Source organism: Pseudoliparis swirei, chromosome 23 (genome assembly GCF_029220125.1).
Source record: "Pseudoliparis swirei isolate HS2019 ecotype Mariana Trench chromosome 23, NWPU_hadal_v1, whole genome shotgun sequence".
Classification (NCBI taxonomy): domain Eukaryota; kingdom Metazoa; phylum Chordata; class Actinopteri; order Perciformes; family Liparidae; genus Pseudoliparis; species Pseudoliparis swirei.
This window is the reverse complement of record NC_079410.1, coordinates 23,467,721-23,493,402: the sequence shown is the minus strand read 5'-3', so window position 1 is coordinate 23,493,402 and position 25,682 is coordinate 23,467,721. Positions and strand designations below refer to the sequence as shown.

Here is a 25,682-nt window from a genome sequence, read left to right as displayed (position 1 = left end):
TGAGGGACTAGATATGAGGGACTAGATATGAGGGACTAGAGGGACATGAGGGACTAGATGTGGGGGACTAGATATGAGGGACTAGAGGGACATGAGAGATATGAGGGACTAGAGGGACTAGATATGAGGGACTAGAGGGACTAGATGTGAGGGACTAGATGAGGGACTAGATGTGAGGGACTAGATGAGGGACTAGATGAGGGACTAGATGTGAGGGACTAGATGTGAGGGACTAGATGAGGGATGATGTGAGGGACGATGTGAGGGACTAGATGTGGGACTAGATGAGGGACTAGATGTGAGGGACTAGATGTGAGGGACTAGATGAGGGACTAGATGTGAGGGACTAGATGAGGGACTAGATGTGAGGGACTAGATGTGAGGGACTAGATGTGAGGGACTAGATGTGAGGGACTAGATGCATGACATCATCTCTGATGGACCTGGTGGTCTCACCTCTGTCCGTCCCCCAGGATCCTCATGGCGTCACTCAGGTTCTGGCCCACTTGGGCCAACGTCGAGTCCACCATCATCTGTGTGTGTGTGTGTGTGTGTGTGTGTGTGTGTGTGTGTGTGTGTGTGTGTGTGTGTGCGTGTGTGTGTGTGTGCTGGGAGCAAGATAAAAACATTAGGACAAATCTCTTAACAAACATTGAGACCCTGATGTTCACTCTGCCCGTCTCACGTCTCCCTCTGCCCGTCTCCCTCTGCCCGTCTCACTCCTAACCCAGAGGGCTGGTTGACAACACACAGCTGACGGAGGTCTCACCGTCACAGCTGTCAGCGGGTCGGGTCCGGGTCGGGTCGGGTCGGGTCCGGGTCCGCTCCTGGTCCGGGTCTGGAGGGGGGTCGGGCCTCGTCGTCCCTTCGGGGTGTTCCGCTGAGCTCTCTGGACCCGTATCCGGTCGCCGTGGAGTCTCTCTCGGTGTTGCAGACTCAAGACCCAACCGGACAGTTTACTTCCGGGATAGCGCGCGACGTTCCACGCTGGCAGCGTGACGTCACGCCTCTGGGAGCCGGTCAGGTGGCGGCTGATGACGCGTCATGATTGATGTTGTCACAGATCCTGGAAGGCAGTGGTCGCCAACCCGTCGATCGCGATCGACCGGTCGATCTCGGAGACGTTCGCTGTCGCTCTCCAAAATAAAATCAGAAACAAATTGTTCCTCATTCTCGACCATTTTCTAAAGTGTCTTCTGAAACGTTTTCTTCCTGACTGGAAGATCGACGTCAGAAAAGATCTCCGCCTGATTTTAATGAACGCCTGAAAACGGGTTCTCTGACACAGCGGGTGGTCAGCTGCGCCCCGAGAGAGGGGAATGTAGTCCACAGTGGTCCTTCAGGTGGGGCGTGCCCCTCTAGTGGGGGAACATGACAGGTGTGTGTCTACAGGGTGTAACGTGTGTATTGAGAAGTTAAAGAGAGGTTAGTGGGCGTGGCCTAATACAGGTGTGACCCCAACTGTACAAATATTAGAACAGCAATGAGAGCCAATCAGGACGCTGCATGTAAATCATTCATGAGCAGTCACAATATATATATATGTATATATGTAGATATATAAATAGAAATACATATGTATATATATACATATATATGAATACATATGTATATATATACAAATATATATGTTTATATACATATGTATGTGTATAAATGTATATGTATACATATAAATATTTATATATATTATACGGGTTGATGAAATCCAGCATTCTGATTGGTTGAGGGTGAGTCACAAGGTGTACTTTATTCATCCATAATGTCCTACAGTTGTTTACATTTATCTGAGCGTTCCTTGTCAGTGAAACTCAAAACATGTAAAAATAAAAAAATAAAATTCTCAATGATGTTTCCAGGTGAAGCGTCCAGAACATTCCTCAGCCGTCTCATCCTGGAGGACAGGCCGCTGTGGGACCTGGTCTCCACGGTTACCTGCGGCCTCGCCAGGTGCCTCGTGGTTCATCTATAACTTACTCGGAGCTCAAAGCGGTGAAATGATACAATACCTCACAAAAGGCTCAAATGTATATGGGATAGTAAACAGCTTGTGCACTATGACATCACCATGAATGACCTCATGAGGTCATAGTTAAAGAGTCCTTCTCTTCAGAATGTGTACTTATTGTTACTTTACTCTCTTTGGTTTTTTAAATAGTTACATCCATTGTTCTGGATTTGTTTGTTTCAGTCGTGCTTCAAGGCCCAGTGGCAACCAGCATTAGCATCGCATTATATAGGAGGACAAATAAAACGCTCATAAGAATAATAAAGAGATGCATGTGTCTGCAGACATTCAAATGTACGGACAGCATGTAGCACGACAAGTTACACCTCCATATGACCTCCTCCTGCAGACACACACTCCATGATGGCTCCTACAGGTTCACATCTGGGTTTTGGCTGAAGCTCCAGGGAAGAAGGTATCGAAAATAGATTTTGGGTTTATAAAATATTTTGAAAATCCGATGATTTTGAATATCTGGGACGACACATCTCATTGAAATGTCCCGTAATGCAGCAGCAGCCCGCCGGGTCGTCTGGAGACGACGGACGCAACACAAGAGCCCTACAAACGTGGAGGTCAAAGGTCACTTGCTTCTTCTTCGCCTCGGTCTAGTAAGCCACGCCGAGGACCTTCTTCATGCGCTCGTACACCACGTAGGAGATGCTGATGGCCGGCACCACTTTGAGGAAGTTGGGCGCGATGCCGCGGTACAGGCCCGGCAACCCCTCGCTGGAGACGATGTGTCTGAACTGGCCCAGCATGGTCAGCCGGGGCGCGGCCTCGCTGAGGGCTGAGAGCAGAGGGGACACGGAGCTCACGGCCGGGTCACATTCAGAGCAGGTCTGGATCCGGTCTCACCTTGGGCCTGCATCCGGGTCCGGATGAGAGCGAGCGGGTAGGAGGCCAGCTGGCCACAGGTGCTGGAGACGGTGCCGCAGCCCAGCAGCACCAACACACCCGGGTCGGCAGAGCGGACGCCGTCCCTCTGGAGCCAGGCGTTCTTCAGAGTCTGAGGGAAGAGAGGAGGACAGAGGAAAGAGGAAGAGGGAGGACATCGTGTTCACGAGCAGCTTCAAAGACATCAAACATCACAACGATGAACTGTTCCACGTCTTCAGTGGAACCCGTGGACTGAGAGCGTCAGACGGGTCGCCAGAGGTCTGGAGACGTGGACGACTCGCCTCGTACACGGCCAGGTCGATGCCAGCGTAGGGGATGATGCCCAGGGTGTTGGGCAGGTAGCCCCGGTAGAACGCCCGGACCCCCTCCGCCTTCAGGATCTGTCTGGCACAGTCAGCCACGCCCGAGTACTGACCCGTCTGCCTGAGAGTGAGACGAGTCTTCAGCACCTACGAGGGCAGCGGGGGAGAGAAGAGTGAGGGCCAAGCATCAGCAGCAGTGTTACTGATGCTGCAGCGTCTCACTGGTTCAACAAGGAATGAAAATGATATTGAGACAAATAATATGTCACTACAACGCGAGCCTGGAATGAAAGAAAGCAAAAGCAACCGCCTCGTATGTGAGGGGGCCACAGGGGGCGTGGCCTGTGCTGGCTATTGGTTAAATGTAAACCCTGCAGCATGTCCAGGGTCTACTCCAGAGTCTACTCCAGAGTCTACTCCAGAGTCTACTCCAGGGTCTACTCCAGGGTCTACTCCGAGGTCTACTCCAGGGTCTACTCCAGAGTCTACTCCAGGGTCTACACCAGGGTCTACTCCATAGTCTACTCCAGGGTCTACTCCAGAGTCTACTCCAGGGTCTACTCCAGAGTCTACTCCAGGGTCTACACCAGGGTCTACTCCATAGTCTACTCCAGGGTCTACTCCAGAGTCTACTCCAGGGTCTACACCAGGGTCTACTCCATAGTCTACTCCAGGGTCTACTCCATAGTCTACTCCAGGGTCTACTCCATAGTCTACTCCATAGTCTACTCCAGGGTCTACTCCAGAGTCTACTCCAGGGTCTACTCCAGGGTCTACTCCAGGGTCTACTCCAGGGTCTACTCCAGGGTCTACTCCAGAGTCTACTCCAGGGTCTACTCCAGGGTCTACTCCAGGGTCTACTCCAGGGTCTACTCCAGAGTCTACTCCAGGGTCTACTCCAGGGTCTACTCCGAGGTCTACTCCAGGGTCTACTCCAGGGTCTACTCCAGGGTCTACTCCAGGGTCTTCTCCAGGGTCTACTCCAGAAAGTCCTTCCATCTTTTGTTTTGGTTTGGAGCCAGACCATAAGAAATGATGAGCTCGGCCAATGGTGAGCCTTCCATGCTGGTGAGTCTAGTGGGTGAAACTCACCTCCAAGGGGTAGATGATGGTCTGGGCGGTAGCTCCTGCCAGAGAGCCAGCAACGAACCTCTCTTGTACCCTTAAACACCCCCCCTCTTTACTTCCACGGATCAGACCCTTGATCTAGAGGAAGAGGAGGAACAGGAGGAGGAGGATACATGGATGGAGATGTTTGGAGAGAGTGGTAGTAATGAGAGAAAGGAAGTGTAAAAGTATAGAAAGAATTATAAATCCCTGACATATATGACAATGATGTAAGAAGGATTGATCCACTTGATCTGGAGAGGAACCAGAGGAGCCAGAGGAACCAGAGGAGCCAGAGGAGCCAGAGGAACCAGAGGAGCCAGAGGAACCAGAGGACTCAGAGGAGCCAGAGGAGCCAGAGGAACCAGAGGAACCAGAGGAGCCAGAGGAACAAGAGGAGCCAGAGGAGCCAGAGCAACCAGAGCAACCAGAGGAACAAGAGGAACCAGAGGAGCCAGAGGAGCCAGAGGAACCAGAGGAGCCAGAGGAGCTCCTGTCTCAGATCACCTGAGTCATGATGGACTGACCTGCTCATAGGCCATGAACTTTATGGCAGATTCAGGGGCAATCTTCAGGACATTGATGCCATTTCCCCTCCAGAGTGAGACGACGCCTCCTTCCTGGACCATCCCCCTGAGTCCGGACCACAGGTTGATGGCCCGAGACTTAGAGCCATGGACCTGGAAGAACCACAGCTTTAAGATCTGTATCCAGATCAGCCTGAAGGACGAAATGTTACTGTGGGCCAGTTTATACATCAGACCCCCTTTTACGTCTCATAGGGTCACATGACATCTATTGTTCATCTGGTCACAGGCTCTTTGAGAATGACACTGGACTCGATAGCCCCTCTGAAGAAGAAGACAGTGAGGAAGAGGAGGTTTGCTCCCTGGTATAACCCTCAGACCCGCAAACTGAAGCAAACGTCACGAAAACTTCAACGCATATGGCGTTCAACTAATCTCGAAGAATCCCGCTTAGTTTGGCGAGATAGTCTTAAAACATATAAGAAGGCCCTCCGTAATGCCAGAGCAGCCTATTACTCATCAGTAATAGAAAAAAAAAACAACCCCAGGTTTCTCTTCAGCACTGTAGCCAGGCTGACAGAGTCACAGCTCTGTGGAGCCGAGCATTCCTATAAACCTTAGTGGTAATGACTTTATGAACTTCTTTAATGAAAAGATTTTAACTATTAGGACAAGATTAATATTCTCTTGCCCATAACCAGTGCCAATCTGTCCTCAAGTGGAATGGCCTTGGAAACCGCTGTATGCCCTGGTGTATATTTGAGGGCTTTTCTCCCATCAACCGTGACCAATTATCTTCAACGGTTTCTACTTCTAACACATCTACCTGTCTCTTGGACCCCATCCCGACGAGGCTGCTTAAAGACGTTTTGCCTTTAATTGGCGGCTCTATTAGATATTATCAATGTGTCTCTGCTAACAGGCCACGTACCACACTCCTTCAAAGTGGCTGTTATTAAACCTCTCCTGAAGAAGCCCACTCTGGATCCAGAGGTGTTGGCTAACTACAGACCGATCTCTAACCTCCCCTTCCTCTCCAAGATCCTTGAGAAAGTGGTCGCAAATCAGTTGTGCGACTTTCTACATCATAATAGTTTATTTGAGACATTTCAATCAGGATTTAGAAAACACCACAGCACCGAGACAGCACTGGTGAAAATTACAAATGACCTCTTAATGGCAGCAGATAAAGGACTCCTCTGTCCTGGTCTTGTTAGACCTTAGTGCTGATAGAGGACTCCTCTCTGTCCTGGTCTTGTTAGACCTTAGTGCTGATAGAGGACTCCTCTCTGTCCTGGTCTTGTTAGACCTTAGTGCTGATAGAGGACTCCTCTCTGTACTGGTCTTGTTAGACCTTAGTGCTGCATTCGACACCATTGACCATGACATCCTGTTACAGAGACTGGAGCAGTCGATTGGCATTTCAGGCACGGCACTAATTTGGTTTAAATCCTATTTATCAGATCGATCTCAGTTTGTATTTGTAAACGATGACGCCTCGATAACCACCAACGTTAATCACGGAGTTCCACAAGGTTCCGTGCTTGGACCAATTTTATTTACCTTATACATGCTTCCTTTGGGCAATATTATCAGGAAACACTCCATAAACTTTCATTGTTATGCAGATGATACTCAACTATATCTATCGATAAAACCAGAGGAGAGCAACCAACTCTGTAAAATTCAAGCATGTCTTAAAGACATAAAAACATGGATGACCTGCAACTTCTTGATGTTAAACTCAGACAAAACCGAAGTAATTTTAATCGGCCCTGAGCACCTCAGAGATCAATTATCTGGTGATGTGGTTTCTGTAGACGGCATTGCCCTGGCATCCAACACCACTGTAAAGAATCTTGGCGTTATCTTTGATCGGGACTTGTCCTTTAACTCCCACGTAAAGCAAATCTCAAGGACTGCATTCTTTCATCTACGTAATATTTCAAAAATCAGGCACATCTTGTCTCAAAAAGATGCAGAAAAATTGGTTCACGTTCGTTACTTGAGACGGGATTACTGCAACTCCTTATTATCAGGCTGCTCTAATAAATCTCTTAGGTCCCTCCAGTTGATCCAGAATGCTGCAGCTCGTGTTCTCACTAAAACTAGGAACAGAGATCACATCACTCCTGCACTAGCTGCTCTGCACTGGCTCCCAGTAAAATCAAGAATCACTTTTAAAATTCTTCTCTTAACCTACAAAGCCTTGATTGGTGATGCTCCATCATATCTTAAGGAGCTTGTAGTACCATATTGCCCCACTAGAGAGCTACGCTCACTAAATGCGGGACTACTTGTAGTTCCTAGAGTCTTAAAAAGTAGAATGGGAGCCAGAGCCTTTAGTTATCAAGCTCCTCTTTTATGGAACCAGCTTCCAATTTCAGTCCGGGAGGCAGACACAGTCACCTCGTTTAAGAGTAGACTTAAGACCTTCCTCTTTGACAGAGCTTATAGTTAGGGCTGAATCAGGTTCACCTGGTCCAGCCCCTTGATATGCTGCTATAGGCTTATAGCTACCGGGGGACGTTTAGGATGCACTGAGTACCTATCTCCTCTTTTTCTCTCCTTAAGGATGAATTTTCATCTCTCAATCACACGTTACTAACTCTGCTTTCTCCCGGAGTCCTTTTGACTTCACGTCTCATGGGGTCATCGGACCCTATGAGACGGCATAGATCCTATCTGCCTGATGGATCGTCTGGGTCGTGGAATTCCTGCTCATGACTACGCCACTGTCCTGTTGAGACTCCGCCCACTGTTGAGACTCCGCCCTCCTCCTCCCCACCGCCATCTGCCTGATGGATCGTGGAGGTCTCCATCGTGGAATATGCCTACTATGAACTATTCATACACTCTGTCATATTCATTGAATGTATTTTAACTCTAAATCTGTCCTTCTGTACACATTACATCTATTGCATCTGTCCATCCTGGAGAGGGATCCTCCTCTGTTGCTCTCCTCCAGGTTTCTTCCTTTTTCCCCTGAAGGGTTATTTGGGAGTTTTTCCTGATCCGATGTGAGGTCAAAGGTCAAAGGTCAGGGATGTCTATGTGTACAGATTGTAAAGCACTCCGAGACAAATTTGTAATTTGTGAAATTGGGCTATACAAATAAACTGAATTGAATTGAATTGATCATCTGGTCACATGACATCTATTGTTCATCTGGTCACATGACATCTATTGATCATCTGGTCACATGACATCTATTGATCACCTGGTCACATTCAATTCAATTCAATTCAGTTTATTTGTATAGCCCAATTTCACAAATTACAAATTTGTCTCGGAGTGCTTTACAATCTGTACACATAGACATCCCTGCCCCAAAACCTCACATCGGACCAGGAAAAACTCCCAAATAACCTTCAGGGAAAAAGGAAGAAACCTGGAGGAGAGCAACAGAGGAGGATCCCTCTCCTAGGATGGACAGAACAATAGATGTAATGTGTACAGAAGGACAGATTTAGAGTTAAAATACATTCAATGAATGTGACAGAGTGTATGAATAGTTCATAGTAGGCATATTCCACGATGGAGACCTCCACGATCCATCAGGCAGATGGCGGTGGGGAGGAGGAGTGGGCGGAGTCTCAACAGGACATCTATTGTTCATCTGGTCACATGACATCTATTGTTCATCTGGTCTCATGACATCTATTGTTCATCTGGTCACATGACATATATTGTTCATCTGGTCACATGACATCTATTGTTCATCTGGTCACATGACATCTATTGATCACCTGGTCACATGACATCTATTGATCACCTGGTCACATGACATCTATTGTTCATCTGGTCTCATGACATCTATTGTTCATCTGGTCACATGACATCTATTGTTCATCTAGTCACATGACATCTATTGTTCATCTGGTCACATGACATCTATTGTTCACCTGGTCACATGACATCTATTGTTCACCTGGTCACATGACATCTATTGTTCATCTCGTCACATGACATCTATTGTTCATCTGGTCACATGACATCTATTGTTCACCTGGTCACATGACATCTATTGATCACCTGGTCACATTACATCTATTGTTCATCTGGTCTCATGACATCTATTGTTCATCTGGTCACATGACATCTATTGTTCATCTAGTCACATGACATCTATTGTTCATCTGGTCACATGACATCTATTGTTCACCTGGTCACATGACATCTATTGTTCACCTGGTCACATGACATCTATTGTTCATCTGGTCACATGACATCTATTGTTCATCTGGTCACATGACATCTATTGTTCATCTGGTCACATGACATCTATTGATCATCTGGTCACATGACATCTATTGATCATCTGGTCACATGACATCTATTGTTCATCTGGTCACATGACATCTATTGTTCACCTGGTCACATGACATCTATTGATCACCTGGTCACATGACATCTATTGATCATCTGGTCACATGACATCTATTGATCTATTTTTGGGGAGTTGTTCCTGATCCGATCCTGAACCCTCTTAATTATAATTAATCTGGTAATGCTCAGCCACCTGAACACCACCTATGCATCGTTCACATCGCGTTGCTTAAAAGGTTCCTCGGTCCCTTTGTGTGTCCGTCAGAAAGGAGGTGTACTGACCCACCTGCAGGAAGACCTTGACGCGGTCCAGAGGAGCGGTTCCGGTCCGGGACACGGCTCCGGCCACAGCGCCGGCCACCAGCTGCCTCCACACCAGACCGGACCGCCGATCCCGCTCAGAGAACTCATCCGGGACCGTCAGCTGCTCCCCGATGTCCAGTATCTAGGACCACAGGACAGGGGTCACCACAGGACAGGGGTCACCACAGGAGAGGGGTCACCACAGGACAGGGGTCACCACATGAGAGGGGTCACCACAGGACAGGGGTCACCACATGAGAGGGGTCACCACAGGACAGGGGTCACCACATGAGAGGGGTCACCACATGAGAGGGGTCACCTGCAGCCTCCAGGTGGACATGAGGACACATGGGGGGCTTCTGCCTCCTGACACACACTACACACTACACACACACACACAGACCACTAAAGACCTGCCAACTCACGTGGGAGTGTTTCCAGTGGTGGATGACCTCCTCCATGTTGTGGCAAGGGTTGAACAGGAAGTGGTCACGCCACTCACTCCAGTCAATGGTCATAGTGCCGTCCCTATCCATACTGAGAGAGAGAGAGGGAGAGGGAGAGGGAGGGAGAGATTTTTTTTGATTTTTGAAAAACACTTTATTTACATTTTTTTAACCATTATGTTTCTTTAAAAAATGAAGTGTTTTAAAAAATCAGGTTGTTTAAAATAGAAGCAAACAAACAAAACAAAAACATTAAAAAAACAGAAAAACATGTTTTACCTCATAAAAAGTGGTGCAAACTCCAGCTCCTCCTCCACCACAGAACAAACAATACCTTTAAAACACCAGCGTTGTTTAAAAGCATCCAGGTCTCCAATGTGTTTATAAAACCTGAACTCCAGCCAGAGTCTGGCTCTGATGTTGCAGAGCCACACTGCCCCGGCCTCCTGCCCCTCTCTGTTTTCCACCCGGGACTTCCTTGTTAAATATATGGCCATTTTGGCTTCGCCGGATAAAAAATTAAGGAGCTGCCATTTTTCTTTTTCCGTCTTTTTGTAGGCAGCTCCCATGATAAAAACCTCTTCTGTAAAAGCCACATTAAAAAGACTAAAAACCAATGTTAAAAGAGCGAAGAAACTCAAAAGTCTCTTGCACTCATTAAAAACATGGTAAATAGTCTCCCGGAGGTCACAGAAGGGGCACTGGCTCAGGACAGCGGGATTAATTACCGAAATAAAAGCGTTGGACGCGACAGCACCGTGTAAAATCCGCCACTGGAGGTCAGCGGTCCTTTTCTTTAGGGGAGGCTTGTATAGGACCCCCCACTGCGGGCCAGGGCCTCCATGCCCAAGTCTCTCTGACCACACAGTGGGCGGTCTGTTGCACAGTCTGGACCTGTCGATGCTCTTCACGAGGTTAAAAATACAAAGTCTTCTTGTCTGCTTTGTTCAGTGTGCAGTTTTCTGGGTGGCTCGTTCTTAGCAGGGGGCCGGTGAGTCCCCCTAGCCCCGGGCTGAGGGAGATGTCTGGGAAGGGGTCTGCAGGGTCCGGCTCTGTTCTCTCCTGGCTGTAGTCGTTGAGGAGGCTCCTCTCCAACCCGGTCAGCCTCTGCCTCCACAGCTCCAGGAGCCTCCTCGCCACCCGGTCGGAATGCATCCCCAGCAGGGAGCCCAGGGCCGGGGGGTCGCTCAGCGTCGGCCCCACTGCATCCACCAACTGCTGCAGGGAAAGGGTCTTTGTTCGCAGCAGCGCCCCCGTTAGTCCAGGGGTGACGCTGCTGCTAATGTCCATTCTCGCTTTATAAATTAATGGTTCTCTCAACAACCAGAACAGAGAGTCAGACTGTGGGCACCTTTCGTGCTTAAAAAGGGCCCACGACTTAAAAACACCCTGATAAAAAGGAGGCAGCCCACTTAACTTTAAAATGCTGGAGTCTATTAAAAACAGAGCAGTATCCAGCCCCAGGTTGTCAGCACGTCTGAGGATGCAGCTGGCCACGTCTCGCCACACTAAAAACCCCGGACTCGTTAAAAACTTCTGAACAAACTGTAATCTAAAAGTGGCCGTCCGGCTGGCCAGGTGGACAAGGCCCTGTCCCCCCTCCTCTCTGGTTAAAAACAGCACCCCCTGTGGCACCCAGTGTAGACCCTCCCAAAAGAAATCCACCATCTTCTTTTGTATGTTGGCTAAGAAGCCCGAGGGAGGGTCTAACACGGTCAAACTGTGCCACAGTTGGGATGCAATAAGATTGTTTAAAACCAGTACTCTACCTTTAAAAGACATCTGGGGGAGCAGCCACTTCCACTTGGAAAGTTTCCCCTCTATCTTCTCTGTGACGCCCTCCCAGTTCTTCTGGACCATGCTCGGCTTCCCCAGGTATATTCCTAAATATTTAAAACCGTCCGTCTTCCATATGAGTTTTTGTGGAAGAACCGGGAGGCCGCCACGCCACTCCCCCACAGCGAGGGCTTCGCTTTTCTTCCAGTTCACCCTCGCTGATGATGCCGTGCTAAAATCCTGTACAATTTGATTTAAAAGGTTCACATCACTTTGATTCTTAATAAAAACAACAACGTCGTCGGCATATGCCGATAAAATCATTCTCCTACTAAAACCAGGTAAAACCAAACCATGAAGGCTAGAGCGTATTTTAATGAGGAGGGGCTCGAGGGAGAGTGCGTAGAGCATCCCGGACAGAGCACAGCCCTGCCGGACCCCTCTACTCACTCTAAAAGGAGCACACAGCCTGCCGTTTATCTTCAGCACACTCTCAACATTACTGTACAACACCTTGATCTTAGCTATGAAGCCAGCGCTGAACCCAAACTTCCCCAGAACTTTCCAGAGGAAACCGTGTTCAACGCGGTCAAAAGCCTTTTCCTGATCTAGAGAAATCAGACCAGTATCCATACCCAACGAGCTGGAGACCTCCAAAACGTCCCGAATGAGGTGGACGTTGTCCACCATGGACCTGCCGGGCACACAGTAGGTCTGGTCCCGATGGAGGACTTGCTCCATAGCTCCCCTCAGCCTGGAGGCGAGGACCCTGGACAGAAGCTTGTAATCCACACACAGCAGAGACACAGGGCGCCAGTTACCGATGTCCTGCGGGTTTCCTTTTTTTGGCAGCAGGGTTAGCACTGCCCTCCGGCAGGACATCGGCATGGAACCAGAGGCCAGACTCTCGTTAAACACCTCTAGGATGTCCCCTCCGAGGACATCCCAGTATTTTTTGTAAAATTCAGCGGGGAGGCCGTCGATTCCGGGGGCGCGCCCTCCCTGCATTCCCTGCAGGGCAGCTTTCAGCTCTTGGGGGGTTATGGGTCTGTCGAGCTCCTCATTAGTCTCCTCGGAGACCTGAGGCAGCTCCCCACAGAGCCCCTCCGTCGACTCTCCCTCCTCCCTATACTCAGTGGCATAAAGGGAGGAGTAAAACCCCACCGCTCGCTTCCGGATCTGGCTTGGTTCCACAACCGGCTGCCCTGCGTCCGTCAGCAGTGAGTGGATCACTCGCCCCTGCCCACTCCTCTTCTCCAGGCCGAAGAAGAAGCTAGAGGGAGTGTCCATCTCCGCGATGGTCTGGAATCGGGACCTGACCAGTGCGCCTTGTACTTTAACTTCGAACAGGTCGGCGAGAGCCGCCTTTTTACTTTTGAGGACTTCAATATGTCCTCGATCTCCTGTGGACTCGCTTAAACTTTCTAGGTCCACTATCTCAGTCTCCAGGTCCTTCATATATCTGGTGACGTCTCTAGTGACGTTGAAAGTGTGCTGCTGACAAAGGAGCTTAATTTCTACCTTACCACGGTCCCACCACTGCCTAAGATTATTAAAATCACTCTTCCTCAGCCTAAAATGCCCCAAAAATAAAACAACACCTCTCTAAAATTCCTATCGAAAGTTAAAACTGTGTTAAAATGCCAATATGCGCTCCTGGGTAAAAAATTCCTAATAAAAACATGACATAAAACCAAAGAGTGATCAGTAAAACCAGCCGGAACAATGCTGCACATTTTAAAAATATTAAAATGGTGCTTAAAAACATAAATACGGTCTAACCTGGCTGAGGAGATCCTTCCCTCCCTAACGTGGGACCATGTGTACTGTCGGCAGTCCGGATGCATCCTTCTCCACACGTCCACCAGACCATGAGAATGGACCAGCCTCCTCAGCACCTGCTGTGAAGCTGTTTGTGGCTCTGTGTGGTTTCTGTCTTTAAAATCATCCTCTGTGCAGTTAAAATCCCCCCCCCCCCAAGAATAAAAAATCCTCCGAGGCACAGTCATTTAAAACATCATTAATTTTGGATAAAAACAGCTGCCTCTCTGTCCCAGTTGTTGGAGCATAGACATTTATAAAAAACCACGTTAAAAAGGTCGAACCGTGCTTTCACAAAGAACAGCCTCCCCTCCACGATGTGTTTGACCTCCAGTGACCGCGGGCTGAAGGCCCTGGAGAAGAGGAAGCCCACTCCTCCGCTGAGGTTGGTGTTGTGGCTCAGGAGGACTTCCCCCCCCCCACTCCCTCCTCCAGTCCGCCTCGTTGGTGCTGTCGCTGTGCGTCTCTTGTAAGAAGAGAACATCGTTGGCTTTCATCTTGTTAAATTCATAAATAGATGTTCTCTTCTTACTGTCCCTCGCTCCATTTACGTTTAAAACTCCGACTCTGAATGTGTTCATTAAAAGAAAAGAGTTTAAAAAACAAATAAAACAACAAATTAATTAAAACACACATTGGAGCTCTCCGCCTCCCCCTGCTGGATGCACTCCTTCACTTTGAGTAAAATCTTTCTTATTCTAAAAACCTCCTGCATATCTAATTTCTTCTTCGCCATGTGATAGCGGCAGGAGTGCTCAAAGGCCACGAGGTCAGGGAAGTGATCTCTGACCTCTACCTTTTTCTTGTTTTTCGTTTTATATAAAAACAGCCTGATTTCATCCGCCGTATACAGCTTTTGAGTCTGACTGTTTGTTAAAATCAGAGGAGAGTCGCTGTCCTCTGACCCCTCCTCGTCACTGCTGTCCTCCACCGGCCCCGCCCCCTGACTCCTCCTCCTCTCCTCCACCCTGCTGGCTTTGGCCTCGCTGCCGGCGCTCTGGCCACTCTTCTTTCTTTTTGGGGCCTCTTTCTGCCCCCCTGCTTCCTCCTCGTCCATCTCCACCTGCTCCGCCCCCTCCTCACCGACACCTTCTTCCTCCGCCCCTTCAACTCCACCCACCTGTCCTACCACCTCCATGGGCTTCCCCCCAGCATTTTCTTTGTCCTTCCTTCCTTTTTCTTCCTCTTTTTCTCTTTTGTCATTACTTTCTACACCAACCACAGCCTCCTCCCCACTGCTCTGGGTGATTTCACCACCATTACCATCACCCTTGCCAGCCGTAGCCCCATCAGCAACATTTATTTTGTTTTTCTTATTTTCCCCTCCTTTTTCTTCATCCTCATCACTTCTCACCCCACCCACAGCCTGCCTTTCACTGCCCTGTCCAGCCTCCCCACCCTCTTCCCCACCCTCGCCACCCTTACCCCCATCGCCACCATCACCCCCATCACTCACTCCCTCATTCATACTCACCACATGTGTGTCAGATACAGCAGCAGTGACGCCGCTTGCCGCGCTCTCCGCTGGAACCGACGGTGCCGCCGCCGCAGCGCCAGTCAGCGCTCCGGCAGCGTCTCCTCTCAGAGACGCCGCGGTCGCAAGCCCCGCTGCCGCAGCCGCTGCAGCCGCCGCACCCGCAGCCCCACGCTGGTGCAGCGCGGCGCTCCGGACGGACCCGAGCCGCCCGGACCAGCTGGCGCCGGGTCGCCGCGCTTCGAGCAGACCCTCGCGGTGTGCCCCTCCTCTCCGCAATGAAAGCACTTCATCGCCGATGAAGACGCGTAGACGTTATAGTTGAAATCATCTACTCTGACGCTGAAGCGCAGGTTTAACTCCGCGCTCCGGTCGTTGAGTATCATATAAACCGATCTACGGTGACTCATGATGTGCTTCATCTCGCTCTCCTTGAACCCAGATGAGATCTCTCTCATCGGGGAGACCAGTTTTCCGTGCCGGGAGAGCTCTCTGCTGAGAAACTCATCGGAGATGAGCGGAGGGACGTTTGAAACGAGGACTCTGGTGGACGGCTGATCCAGCGGAAACACCTGCACAAACAAATCTCCCACCGAGAGACCCTCCTCTACCACGCGGCTCACCTTCCCCACCTGATCCAGAGGAAGATCACGACCGAGCCGTTCATCTTGGCGGCAGACTTCACGCTGCCGAACCCGACCTTCTTCCCGACTGCCCGAGCCAATTCCTCCACGCTGCACGAGGAGTCACCAGAGATCTTCATCCCGTGTCTCCTCGTGAGCAGCGGGGGGGGAACCGGGGCAAACATTTCCGCCTCGCCCCGAGCCCGGTGAGGCACCGGCAGCGGGAAGACACCCAGAGAAAAACCCAACTAATCACCAAACAAATTAAACTACTGTGAAACCCAACTAATAAACCACATAAACTAAATACACACAACTATGAAAGAATAGAAAAGAGAGAAACACACAGACAACGCTCCGCAGCTCCCAAACACACACCCTGTCGCTCTGACGCTCAGCGTGAACTGAGAGAGAGAGAGAGAGAGAGAGAGAGAGAGAGAGAGAGAGAGAGAGAGAGAGAGAGAGGGAGAGAGAGAGGAAGAGAGAGAGAGACAGAGAGAGAGAGAGAGAGAGAGAGAGAGACAGAGAGAGAGAGAGAGAGACCAGAAGATGAGATCTTGTTTGGGCTCGGTCAGGGGTGTCCAAACTTTTTGCAATGAGGGCCAATTGTGATAAAGTCAAGATGCCCGAGGGCCAATAGTTCATTTAAACATTTTTTTAAAACACAAAAGTTACATGAATATAGACTGTTATAAAACAATGTATTTTAACTGTCACAATTACTTTTATTTTTTAAATGACAATGTAACCACATATAATAGAACCAAGTCTGCCTTTCATTCAGTCAGATAACAATGAAAACGCTGTATATAGAATACCTTACATTTCTATGAGTTACATAACGTTGCTTAATGAACATTTTAAACAGGAGTTATGAGTAATGCAAAGTGATCTGTTATTATTACACTTACAAACTAATTAATTTTGCCCTTATCTTTTACTAGATCTTTTCAGAAACACAATAGTTTGTCACATCTACAGGTTTTTCACTGTTAATGACATATGTTACCGTTCAACACACTTCACATTTAGCTTATTGTGGCTGCAATTAACCTGTTTTGCACTGAATACCTTTTCAAGATAATATCAATAAAGTGCAACCTGTGACAAATTAAACCAAATAAGATCAAGAATTTGGGCATAAAGAGTTTTACTGAGTGTTAGTTACACTGCATATATTTTCAAAATAACAAAAACGCGCAACCTTTGAAAAACAAAACAAGTGCAGATATGTTTGAGTCATCACGTTTTACTCTGTGTGATAAAATGGGCTTTCCACTTCACCTCTTTTTAAAACGCAAGTTACGTATGTAACTATGGTTCTATGAATCCTGGATGACCGCCAGAGGCGGTGCTTAGCACTGGATATCTTCCGTCTTGCGCATAGCAGGTCGAGTATTAATAACAACAAAGTCGCCCGTGACCTCGGATGACCCGCCCACCGGGTATAAGTTCGTGTCATCCCGAGATCAGTTCACGGAATCTTCTGAACTCACGGTAGACCGGTGACTAAGAACTTGGGTCATCCAGGTTCATAGAACCATAGTTATACGTAACTTGCGTTCTATTTCATCTCTTCCTGACCGCCGAGGCGGTGCTTAGCACTGGATGACTTATACCAACAGAGTCACGAGGAATCCCAAGGAAAACTACCCTTATGACTCAAGCAGAGGATTTGGACCACCTGCAATGCATGGAGGGTGTTCCCGTCACTCTGTAGTCTCTGGTGAATGTGCAACGATGCCCCTGAGGCTGTTGCATACATATGCACCTATATTCCCTACGGCATACCTCTTCGGTCGCCCGTGATGTGGGAACGCCGCTGGTAGAACAACACCCTGCTCTGGATGGCAGAGCATGGACGCTCACCACCTATGCACAGGCAATGGCCTCCACTATCTAGTGGAACAGGCACTGTTTTGCAGTGGCGTAGTTCTTTCTTAGATCCACCCTAACTGACTAGTTATGGTGGTCAAGCTGTGCAGGCTGGACAGGCTGGTTGAGACCCGAGCGCCAGCACCTTTGGGGAAGCCACTGCTTTAGGCCGCAGTGTGACACCCGAGCCCTCTGGAGTTCCCTCAGACAGGCTCATTGACCGACAGGGCGTGTAGCTTGCCTTAACTTGCTCTGGCCGCAGTTATGGCAAGGATGAAAGGTCTTTGCCGACAGCAACCACAGCTCTGCCTCTGCCAAGGGAGGCGAGCATAGGTGTCCAGTACCCGGCAAGTCCTGGAGGAGCCCTCGGGGCTCAGGGATAGTCACTGAGGCCCTCCTATGAAGAGGACAACAGGTGGCTGTTCCGCATCATTGTCGGTTTTAGCATGCTGCCCTGAAATGGCAGCTATGTAGGCCCTCAGGATAGAGGCAGACATGCCCTTAACTAGAAGGGATGACGGAGGCGTGAGTACCGTGAGGCCTGAGGCACCGTTGGGTCCCTCCGTCCGCCGGTCGGGAAGCTTCCGGTCTGCACGCCTAGACGGATGGCACCGGCATTTAGAATAGTCCTCTGACTGATTCTGTTCAGCTGCTTGGCTCTCCTCCCGCGGCCAAGCCCTTTGTTGACACGGCCGGATCGGGATGGCAGGTCCCACCCATCTAGCTGTGCTAGGGGTCCCGATGTCAGCAGGCGCCTCACAGCGAAGTCTGTGCAGCCAGGGGAACCAAGTCCTGGCTGGACGCAAGGGGCCACCAGCAAAATTGTGGCCCTGTTGAAGACCCCAGTAGTTGGCAAGATCAGCGAAATGGGAACGCCCTGGTTCCGTTTCTCCTGGTTGCACCTCACCTGACAATTGGTCAGGTGAAGGGTACCGGAGTAAGAAAAATCAGAAGGGCACGGGAGCTTCTCGTAGCTGCTGCCGCCCTAGGGGCCCTGAGGTCTGCCAACCGTGGTTGAGGCGATGTCTCGCCCAACAAGTACATATTCCCTCCCAAGTATGGCAGGAACTGTTTGAGCGCTAGGTGCATGGCCTGTGGCTCCAGACCCAAGTGTCGCGAATAGACTGTCCTCTGGAAGTCCTGTACCGCCAGACTGCGCCCACTGAGGCGGAGTTGCTGTGGCGACCTCCCGTGGTTGGACCTTCCTGGGGATACCTCCTGACGGTATGCTCTCACCCTACGGGATAGAGCCGAGGTCACCACTGTGACCCCATCTTGTGCCTGTGGCCCCTGGCGAAGGCTGTTAGGCCCTCCATGCGAAGGGCGCCGCGACAGCAGCCCAAGCATTTGCCCCATAGGCAAGGAAAAAGGGATAAAAGACCACTGCCTGCCCCCTCAGAGAGTACCTACCTGCTTGAGTGACGGGCAGGCCCACTTAGTGGCTGCATCTAGAGCTATACCAACGAAGGGTATGCTCCGAGAATGGCTCAGAAAACTCTTTATGTTCACGAAGGCCCAACCGGGCAGCGTGAGAAAGAGTGTAAGACAGCTGATGCAGCTGTCAATTTACCGATAGGCAAGCGAGAGGATAAAAGACAGCCACCTGCCCCCTCAGAGGGAAGGCTGCAGTAGATGCTGTCCACCTGTCTGAGTGACGGCCAGGCCCGTTTAGTGGCTGCATCTAGAGCTGCACCAGTAAAGGCTATGCGCTGAGAATGGCTCAGACAGTAGTTTGTTCGGGAAGGCCCAACCGGGGCGTGAGAGAGTGCAAGTAATGCACTGTGGCCCTAAATGGGTATGGCGACATAGCCAGATCGTCCAGGATGGCAGTTTCACGCCCTGGTGATTGCAGGCGGCAGTAATGCCTTTGTAGAAACCCTGGGGAAGTCCATGGAAGAAGCCTGGGAATAACGGCTTTGGAAAGCATAACAGAGCAAACTGCTCAGAAGCATTCTAGGAGCCTGACAAAGGCCTCCCTTAAGTCGACAGACATGAGCCGATCTCCTCTGGAGACCACGAAGGATGTCTGCTGGGCTCAGCCTGAGAAAATCAAGATGTGGCGCCCCCGAGTCTGCGGGGTGTGGACACGGTCCTGTGAAGACCAGATAACTGCTGCCTGGTCTAACCGCTTGCACCGCAAGGGGCTGCTGCGCCTGTAGAGCAGGTCCCCTGATTTCACTGGGACAGTAGGGAGGTTGTTCCTACATGTCTCCGACAAGGGTGCCTGCGCCGGCCAAACAGCTGGTCTGAACCCTGGAGATTAGGCGCCCAGGTTCTCTCGACGTAGTGCAAATGCCTGCAGCGAAGCATCACTGAGGCTGTAGTCAAGTATGACATATGATGGGGAGTTGCCGTGTAGTAAGCACGGTAAAATGGTCCCCTGAGAACCGACTGGGCTCGAGGCACGGTCATCCGCCTCGGAGTCCCTTGGGGAAAACCGATGGATGCGAGTAGTCAGCTCAATGGATGGCATGGGACGAAGGCCACATTTGGCCATATCCTGTATGGACGCCGGGTTCGTGATCTATCGAAGATGGTAACCCTCAGATAGTCTCTGGAGGAGACTGAAAAGGTGGCAGGGCCGGGAATGCCCCTGAGGAATGCACTAGCTGCGTGGGGTTCCGCTGCTGTATATCCAGCAGTTCCTGTGCCCTGCGAACGCGAACCCGATGGGGCCGTCGGCTGACTGCCCCCCTACAAGGGGCTACCACTGGGATGTCCTCCTTGGGAATGGATCAGCCGTGGGTGGATCTGATGCTCAGTCCTCCCTGCACTAGGGTGGCTACTTATCTGAGCTAGTTCTGCGGTCAGCAGACCTACTCTATAAGCTAGCCTGCCCGATTGCACTGCTAGGGGAGCCCTGCGGCTCCTAGCCGGCGCTTGCAACTGGTCGGGTGGCCTCAAGGAGCTGACCTGACCTGTCTGTTGGGGTCCTAGCAGGAGCTAGAGCGAGCGCACTTACGCCCTTCTGCAGCGCAGGTCCTGTGGAGCAGGACAGAGACAGCCTGTCTCAGTGAGGGGAGAGCTTTTAACGCTGCCTCACTGACATAGTAGCTGTAGCTGCTGGGGTCGCAGCAGTAGCACTCCGCTACTGTGGCCCAGGTCCTGTGGAGCAGGACAGAGACAGCCGATGCCTAGTGAGGGTATCAGCCACCACTGGCCTCCCTCGTCCGTAGCTGTAGCTGCTGGGGTCGCAGCAGTAGCACTCCGCCATTGTGGCCCAGATGGTCCCAGTAGGACAGGACGGAGACAGCCCGCTCAGGAGGGTAGAGCGCGGACGCTGGCCTCGCATCGCTAGTACGCAGTAGCTGTAGCAGCTAGGGTCGCAGCAGTAGCACTCCGCTACTGTGGCCCAGGTCCCTGTCGAGCAGGACAGAGACAGTCCGTCTAGTGAGGGTATCAGCCACCTGGCCTCACTAGTACGGTAGCTGTAGCAGCTAGGTCGCAGCAGTAGCACTGGCCATTGTGGCCCAGGTCCTGTCGAGCAGGACAGAGACAGTCCGTCAGAGCGAGGACCCCTCTTCAATACAGTAGCTGTGATTACTGGTGTCCTATCAGTAAACTGTTGCAGAGAGCACTCTGTTACTGTGAAACAGGTCTCCTGGAGACAGTTTAGAAAGCGGGCTAGAGAACAGCCCCTCTATAGAGAGGGAGTGAGGACACGCTTGACTAGGCGGCAGTAGCTGTGTAATTACCAAGCATCCCACGCAGTAGCCTGGGCGCAAAGCCTGTGCCCGGGGAGTACAGGTCCTGTGGGAAACAGTCAGTAGTGAGAGGGCAGGTCTCTCTCGGAGGACCCTCTCCACTCGTATGACCACTGTACTTACTGGTGCCTCCCAGTAAGCCTGAGCGGGAGCTCTGCGCTACTGTAGACGCTGATCCCGTGAACACGGGTCAGAACCAGCATGTCTAGTGGGAGAGAGTGGGGACACACTTCACCCTCTGGTCTGTCAGCATTAGCGTACGCATTAGTTGGCCTGAGTGGAGACGCTTGCTAGCTGTAACAGCGGGCGATGTCATGGAGGGTACATGGTGCAGTATGCATCAGTATCGACTTATAGCCTCCTTAGCTGCTCCCCGTGAGCCTGAGCGGGACGCTCTGCTCACTGGAAGCCGGTCGTAGCAGTGTAGCAGTGTGGCAGCCAGCCAGCACATAGCGGATGTCGCCTTAGCGCTTGTAATCGCCCACCAGTAGCCTGGAGCGAGCGCTCCACTACTTGGGCCGAGGTCCTGTGGAACAAGAAGTAGCTGTCCCAGGATTTAGCGTAGGCTCTGCTAGCCTGAGGGACACACCTCCTGCTAGTTGGGTGCACGGCGTATGCGCTCAAAGTCAACACACACGCTATCTCAGTATCGCTACAGAGAGCCGGGTCGCTACCGGTGTAGCAGCACCGAGCGGACGTGTTCTCGTTAGCAATACACAGTTAGCAGGAAACGAGAGCTCTGCTCCTGTAGGATAGGCCCGTCATAGGCAGCAATTGTATCTCGATCTCACCCGATTGAAGCCATCATGTGAAGGCGCTCTGGTGAAGACCGAAAAAAGACTCGTGCGTTCTCGCGGTCGCGTGTCCTCCTCGGAGAGGAGGAGTCGCCGCAGCTTCTGGAGGGCGACGGATCGCAACTCCCACCATTTGGTCACAAGGCTCCCAGCATGACAAGCTTCAGTTAAACTTCAGCCTTAGCTGATGCCTGCGCCATAGAAGATGAAAAGAACTGATCTGGGATGACAGAATAACGGGGGCAAGGAGGTAAAAGGGGAAAACAGGGAAGCGAGAAAGGAGCAAGTATCTTTTGTCGTCAGGGTGCCAAATTTAAGGCCTTTAACAAAACCGACCTTCAAACCTTTTAAAACAAAACTATATCGTTTTAACAGTTTCGACATTTTTTTCATGAACATATAAAGACCAGGTGTTTCCGGGCGTCCAAAAGTATGAAACCCATGGCTCTGGGGTTTTTTGGGTTTTTTTGGCTCTGGGTCTTGTGTGTTTCTCGGTGGTTGTTGTCTCTGGGCCGTGGGGTGTTGGGCTCTGGGCCTCCCCGGTTCTCTGGGGTCTCTGGGGTTTTGGGTTCTGGTCTCGGGTTTTGGGGCCCCGTTGTTTGGGCTCTGGGGTGGTTCTCTTTTTCTCTGGGGTCTCGGTTTTTCACCGGGTTGGTTTCCCCGTCCAGCTCAGGCAGTTCTCGCTCTGGGAAAGGTTCCGGTGTTTTGGCCCGCAAAACCCGCTGGTTTCCCCGGGGGTTTTTCGGGGGTTTGGGGGGGGGTCCTTTTGGGTTTGGGTTGGGGGCCTTGGGGGTTTTGGGGCTTGGGGTTTTGGTTTGGGGGCTTTGGGTTGTGGGTTTTTTGTTTTTGTGTTTATTTTTTAAAGTTTTTTCCCCCAAACACCCCTCGCATTTTTGGGCATAAACTTTTGCAAAACAAGGGTTTTGTCCACTTTTCCATCGATCCAGCGTGGCGGGAGAGATCGGGCGAACCACATCAACAACAGTGGAGCCGCTACTGGGAGCGCGAAAAAATCGAGGAACGGGCGGGAAATTGGGAAAAGACTGAGAGTTCAAGCCCACCCCCACCTCTGCCCAGCATCCTTCTTGCTAACGTCCAGTCTCTGGAAAATAAGATGGATGATGTTAGGGCAAGGATCAGATTCCAACGGGACATGAGGACTGTAACATCTTTTGTCTGGCGGAAACTTGGCTGACCCGCTGGTGCCGGATCGAGTCATATGCCCAACCGAGTCCTTCTCTGTTTTCCGTGCAGACAGAACGGAAGAGTCTGGTAAATCTAAGGGTGGAGGGTTTGCTTCATGACGAACAACATGTGGTGCGACCCCAAGAACATTAAGACTCTTTCTCGTTCCTGCTCGAACCTGGAACATCTGACGATCTCATGCCGTCCATTCTACCTTCCCGGGAGTTCAGCTCGGTCATCACCACAGCCGTCTACATTCCACCACAAGCGGACACCGACGTAGCACTATCGGACCTACATGATGTGTTATGTCGGCATCAGAACAAGTATCCCCTTGCGGCTGTGGTGGTGGCTGGGGTCTTTAATAGGGCTAACCTAAAAAAAGTCATGCCGAACTTTCACCAGCACATTACGTGTGCTACCAGAGGGGAAAGAACGTTGGACCACTGCTATACGCCATTCAAGAGAGGCTACAAGGCTGTCTCTCTCCCTCCGTTCGGAAAATCAGACCATGCCGCCATTTTTCTGCTTCCGGGATACCGGCAAAAGATCGCGCGGGAAGCGGTAGTGACGAGGAACGTAACGCGGTGGTCTGACCAATCAGAGGCTGAGCTACAGGACGCTCTGCGTGTCGTCGACTGGGACATGATCCAATCCAGTTCCAGTGACGTCAGCGAGTTTGCGGAAGTAGCAATGAGCCTCATAGCAACGCTAACGGACACCATCGTCCCCACGGTAAAAGTTAGGGTCTTTCCTAACCAAAAGCCGTGGGTTGATAGATCCATCCGTGAAGCTGTGAACGCCTGCATTGCTGCCTATAACTCCGGTCTTGTAGCCAGCAACATGGACGAGTACAAGGCAGCGGTCTATGGACTGAGGAGGGCGGTGAAGGAAGCCAAGAGGAGGTACCGAGACAGAGTGGAATCACAGATGGAGCAGCGCGACACCAGGCGCCTATGGCAGGGGCTACGGACTATCACAAACTACCAGAGCAGACCCGCGCAATGGTGAGTGCCGACGCATCCCTAGCGGACGACCTGAACTCATTTTATGCACGGTTTGAGGCTAGCAACAACAGCGCTAGCTCGCCTAACAACAACACCGTTAGCGTAGCGAGGTGAGTTCTACCGCTGGGGTTTGAACACACACTCTCTGTGACCGAGCACAGTGTGAGGAGGGCTCTGTTGAGGGTGAACACCAGGAAAGCTGCAGGTCCAGATGGCATATCTGGGCGAGTACTGAAGACCTGTGCTAACCAGCTAGCTCCAGTGTTCACCACAATATTCAACCTCTCCCTGGCTGAGTCCGTGGTCCCCGCCTGCTTCAAGAGATCCACTATTGTCCCTGTGCCCAAGAATGCTTCTCCAGCATGTATGAATGACTACCGACCGGTGGCCCTCACCTCGGTGGTCATGAAATGCTTTGAGAGGCTGATAAAGGACTACATCTGCGCCTTCCTCCCTTCCTCCATGGACCCGCTGCAGTTTGCTTATCGCCCAAACAGATCCACGGATGATGCTGTCTCCCAGGTACTGCACACCACACTCTCTCATCTGGACAGCCAGAGGGGGGGCTATGTGAGACTGCTGTTCATTGATTATAGTTCAGCTTTCAACACCATAGTCCCCTCCAGACTGGCCGGCAAGCTGATTGAGCTGGGACTGAACACCGGGCTGTGTGCTAGGATCCTGGACTCCCTGCCCGCCAGCCCACAGGTGGTCAGAGTGGACAGACACACCGCCAAACTCTACACCCTGAACGCAGGATCCTCCCAGGGTTGCGTTCTCAGCCCCTACTGTACTCCCTGTACACACATGACTGTGTGGCCAGGTTCAGCTCCAACACCATCATCAAGTTTATGGATGACACAGTGGTGGTGGGCCTGATCTCCGACAACGACGAGAAGGCCTACCTGGAGGAAGTTGCTGATCTGTCACTCTGGTGCCAGGACAACAGCCTCATCATGAATGTCACCAAAACTAAGGAGCTGATTGTGGACTTTAGGAGGGTACAACAACAGAGGACGACTCACCACTGGGGATTAACGGACTACTGTGGAGAGGGTGAGCGGGTATAAATACCTGGGAGTCCACATCACCGAGGATCTGACATGGTCAACAAACAGACACTCTGGTGAGAAAGGCAAGGCAGCGCCTCTACCACCTCAGGCAGCTGAGGAAATTTAAAGTTTCCCAGAGGATCCTTCAGTCCTTCTACTCTGGAGCTGTAGAGAGCGTCCTGACAGGAAGCATCACAGCCTGGTTTGGCAACTGCTCCGCTCAGGACAGGAAGGCTCTCAGAGAGTAGTGCTGGCTGAACGCACTATTGGAACTACACTCCCACCCTGCAGGACTAGTACACCAGGAGGTGCAGAACCAGAGCCGGGAGGATCATGAAGGATCCTCACCACCCCAACAACAGACTGTTTCAGCTGCTGCGGGCAGGCAGGCGCCTCCGTAGTCACGCTGCAAGAACAGAGAGACTGAGACGGAGTTTCTTTCCTCAGGC

General features: G+C 51.0%; 2 protein-coding genes across 5 annotated transcripts in view; both read right to left on the bottom strand.

Moving 5' to 3' along the window:
• Positions 1–1,334, bottom strand: part of pdxdc1 (pyridoxal-dependent decarboxylase domain containing 1) — a 38,528-nt gene extending 37,194 nt beyond the window's left edge. The window contains exons 1-2 of one of the 3 annotated variants that reach the window (XM_056406114.1): positions 770–1,334; positions 457–608 (exon numbers count right to left, since the gene is read on the bottom strand). In XM_056406114.1, the coding sequence (XP_056262089.1) occupies positions 457–533 (77 nt within the window). In that variant the 5' untranslated portion in view covers positions 534–608; positions 770–1,334. The remainder of the gene's footprint in view (positions 1–456; positions 609–769) is intronic. The other 2 variants (XM_056406113.1, XM_056406115.1) reach the window with 2 other exon arrangements.
• A 390-nt stretch (positions 1,335–1,724) lies between these two features.
• Positions 1,725–10,491, bottom strand: LOC130188195 (mitochondrial adenyl nucleotide antiporter SLC25A23-like). Of its 2 annotated transcripts, XM_056406398.1 has the most exons (8): positions 10,202–10,491; positions 9,902–10,013; positions 9,460–9,618; positions 4,845–4,997; positions 4,303–4,416; positions 3,190–3,357; positions 2,867–3,017; positions 1,725–2,798 (listed from the first exon to the last, which is right to left on the bottom strand). In XM_056406398.1, exons 1-8 carry the CDS (start codon positions 10,489–10,491, stop codon positions 2,617–2,619), a joined length of 1,329 nt encoding a protein of 442 aa, XP_056262373.1. In that variant the 3' UTR covers positions 1,725–2,616. The 2 variants fall into 2 exon arrangements, with proteins under 2 accessions (XP_056262373.1, XP_056262374.1); XM_056406399.1 differs by lacking the exon at positions 4,845–4,997.
• Positions 10,492–25,682: the final 15,191 nt, after the last annotated feature.

Bases quoted from the DNA above. Each gene is read 5' to 3' on its own strand.
- LOC130188195 (XM_056406398.1), bottom strand. From the start codon at position 10,491: ATGGGAGCTGCCTACAAAAAGACGGAAAAAGAAAAATGGCAGCTCCTT. The intron at 4,417-4,844 runs GTCAGTCCATCA...CTCTTCCTCTAG, and splicing joins AGTTCATGGCCTATGAGCAG to ATCAAGGGTCTGATCCGTGG. The intron at 3,018-3,189 runs GCGAGTCGTCCA...CTCTTCCCTCAG, and splicing joins TCGACCTGGCCGTGTACGAG to ACTCTGAAGAACGCCTGGCT.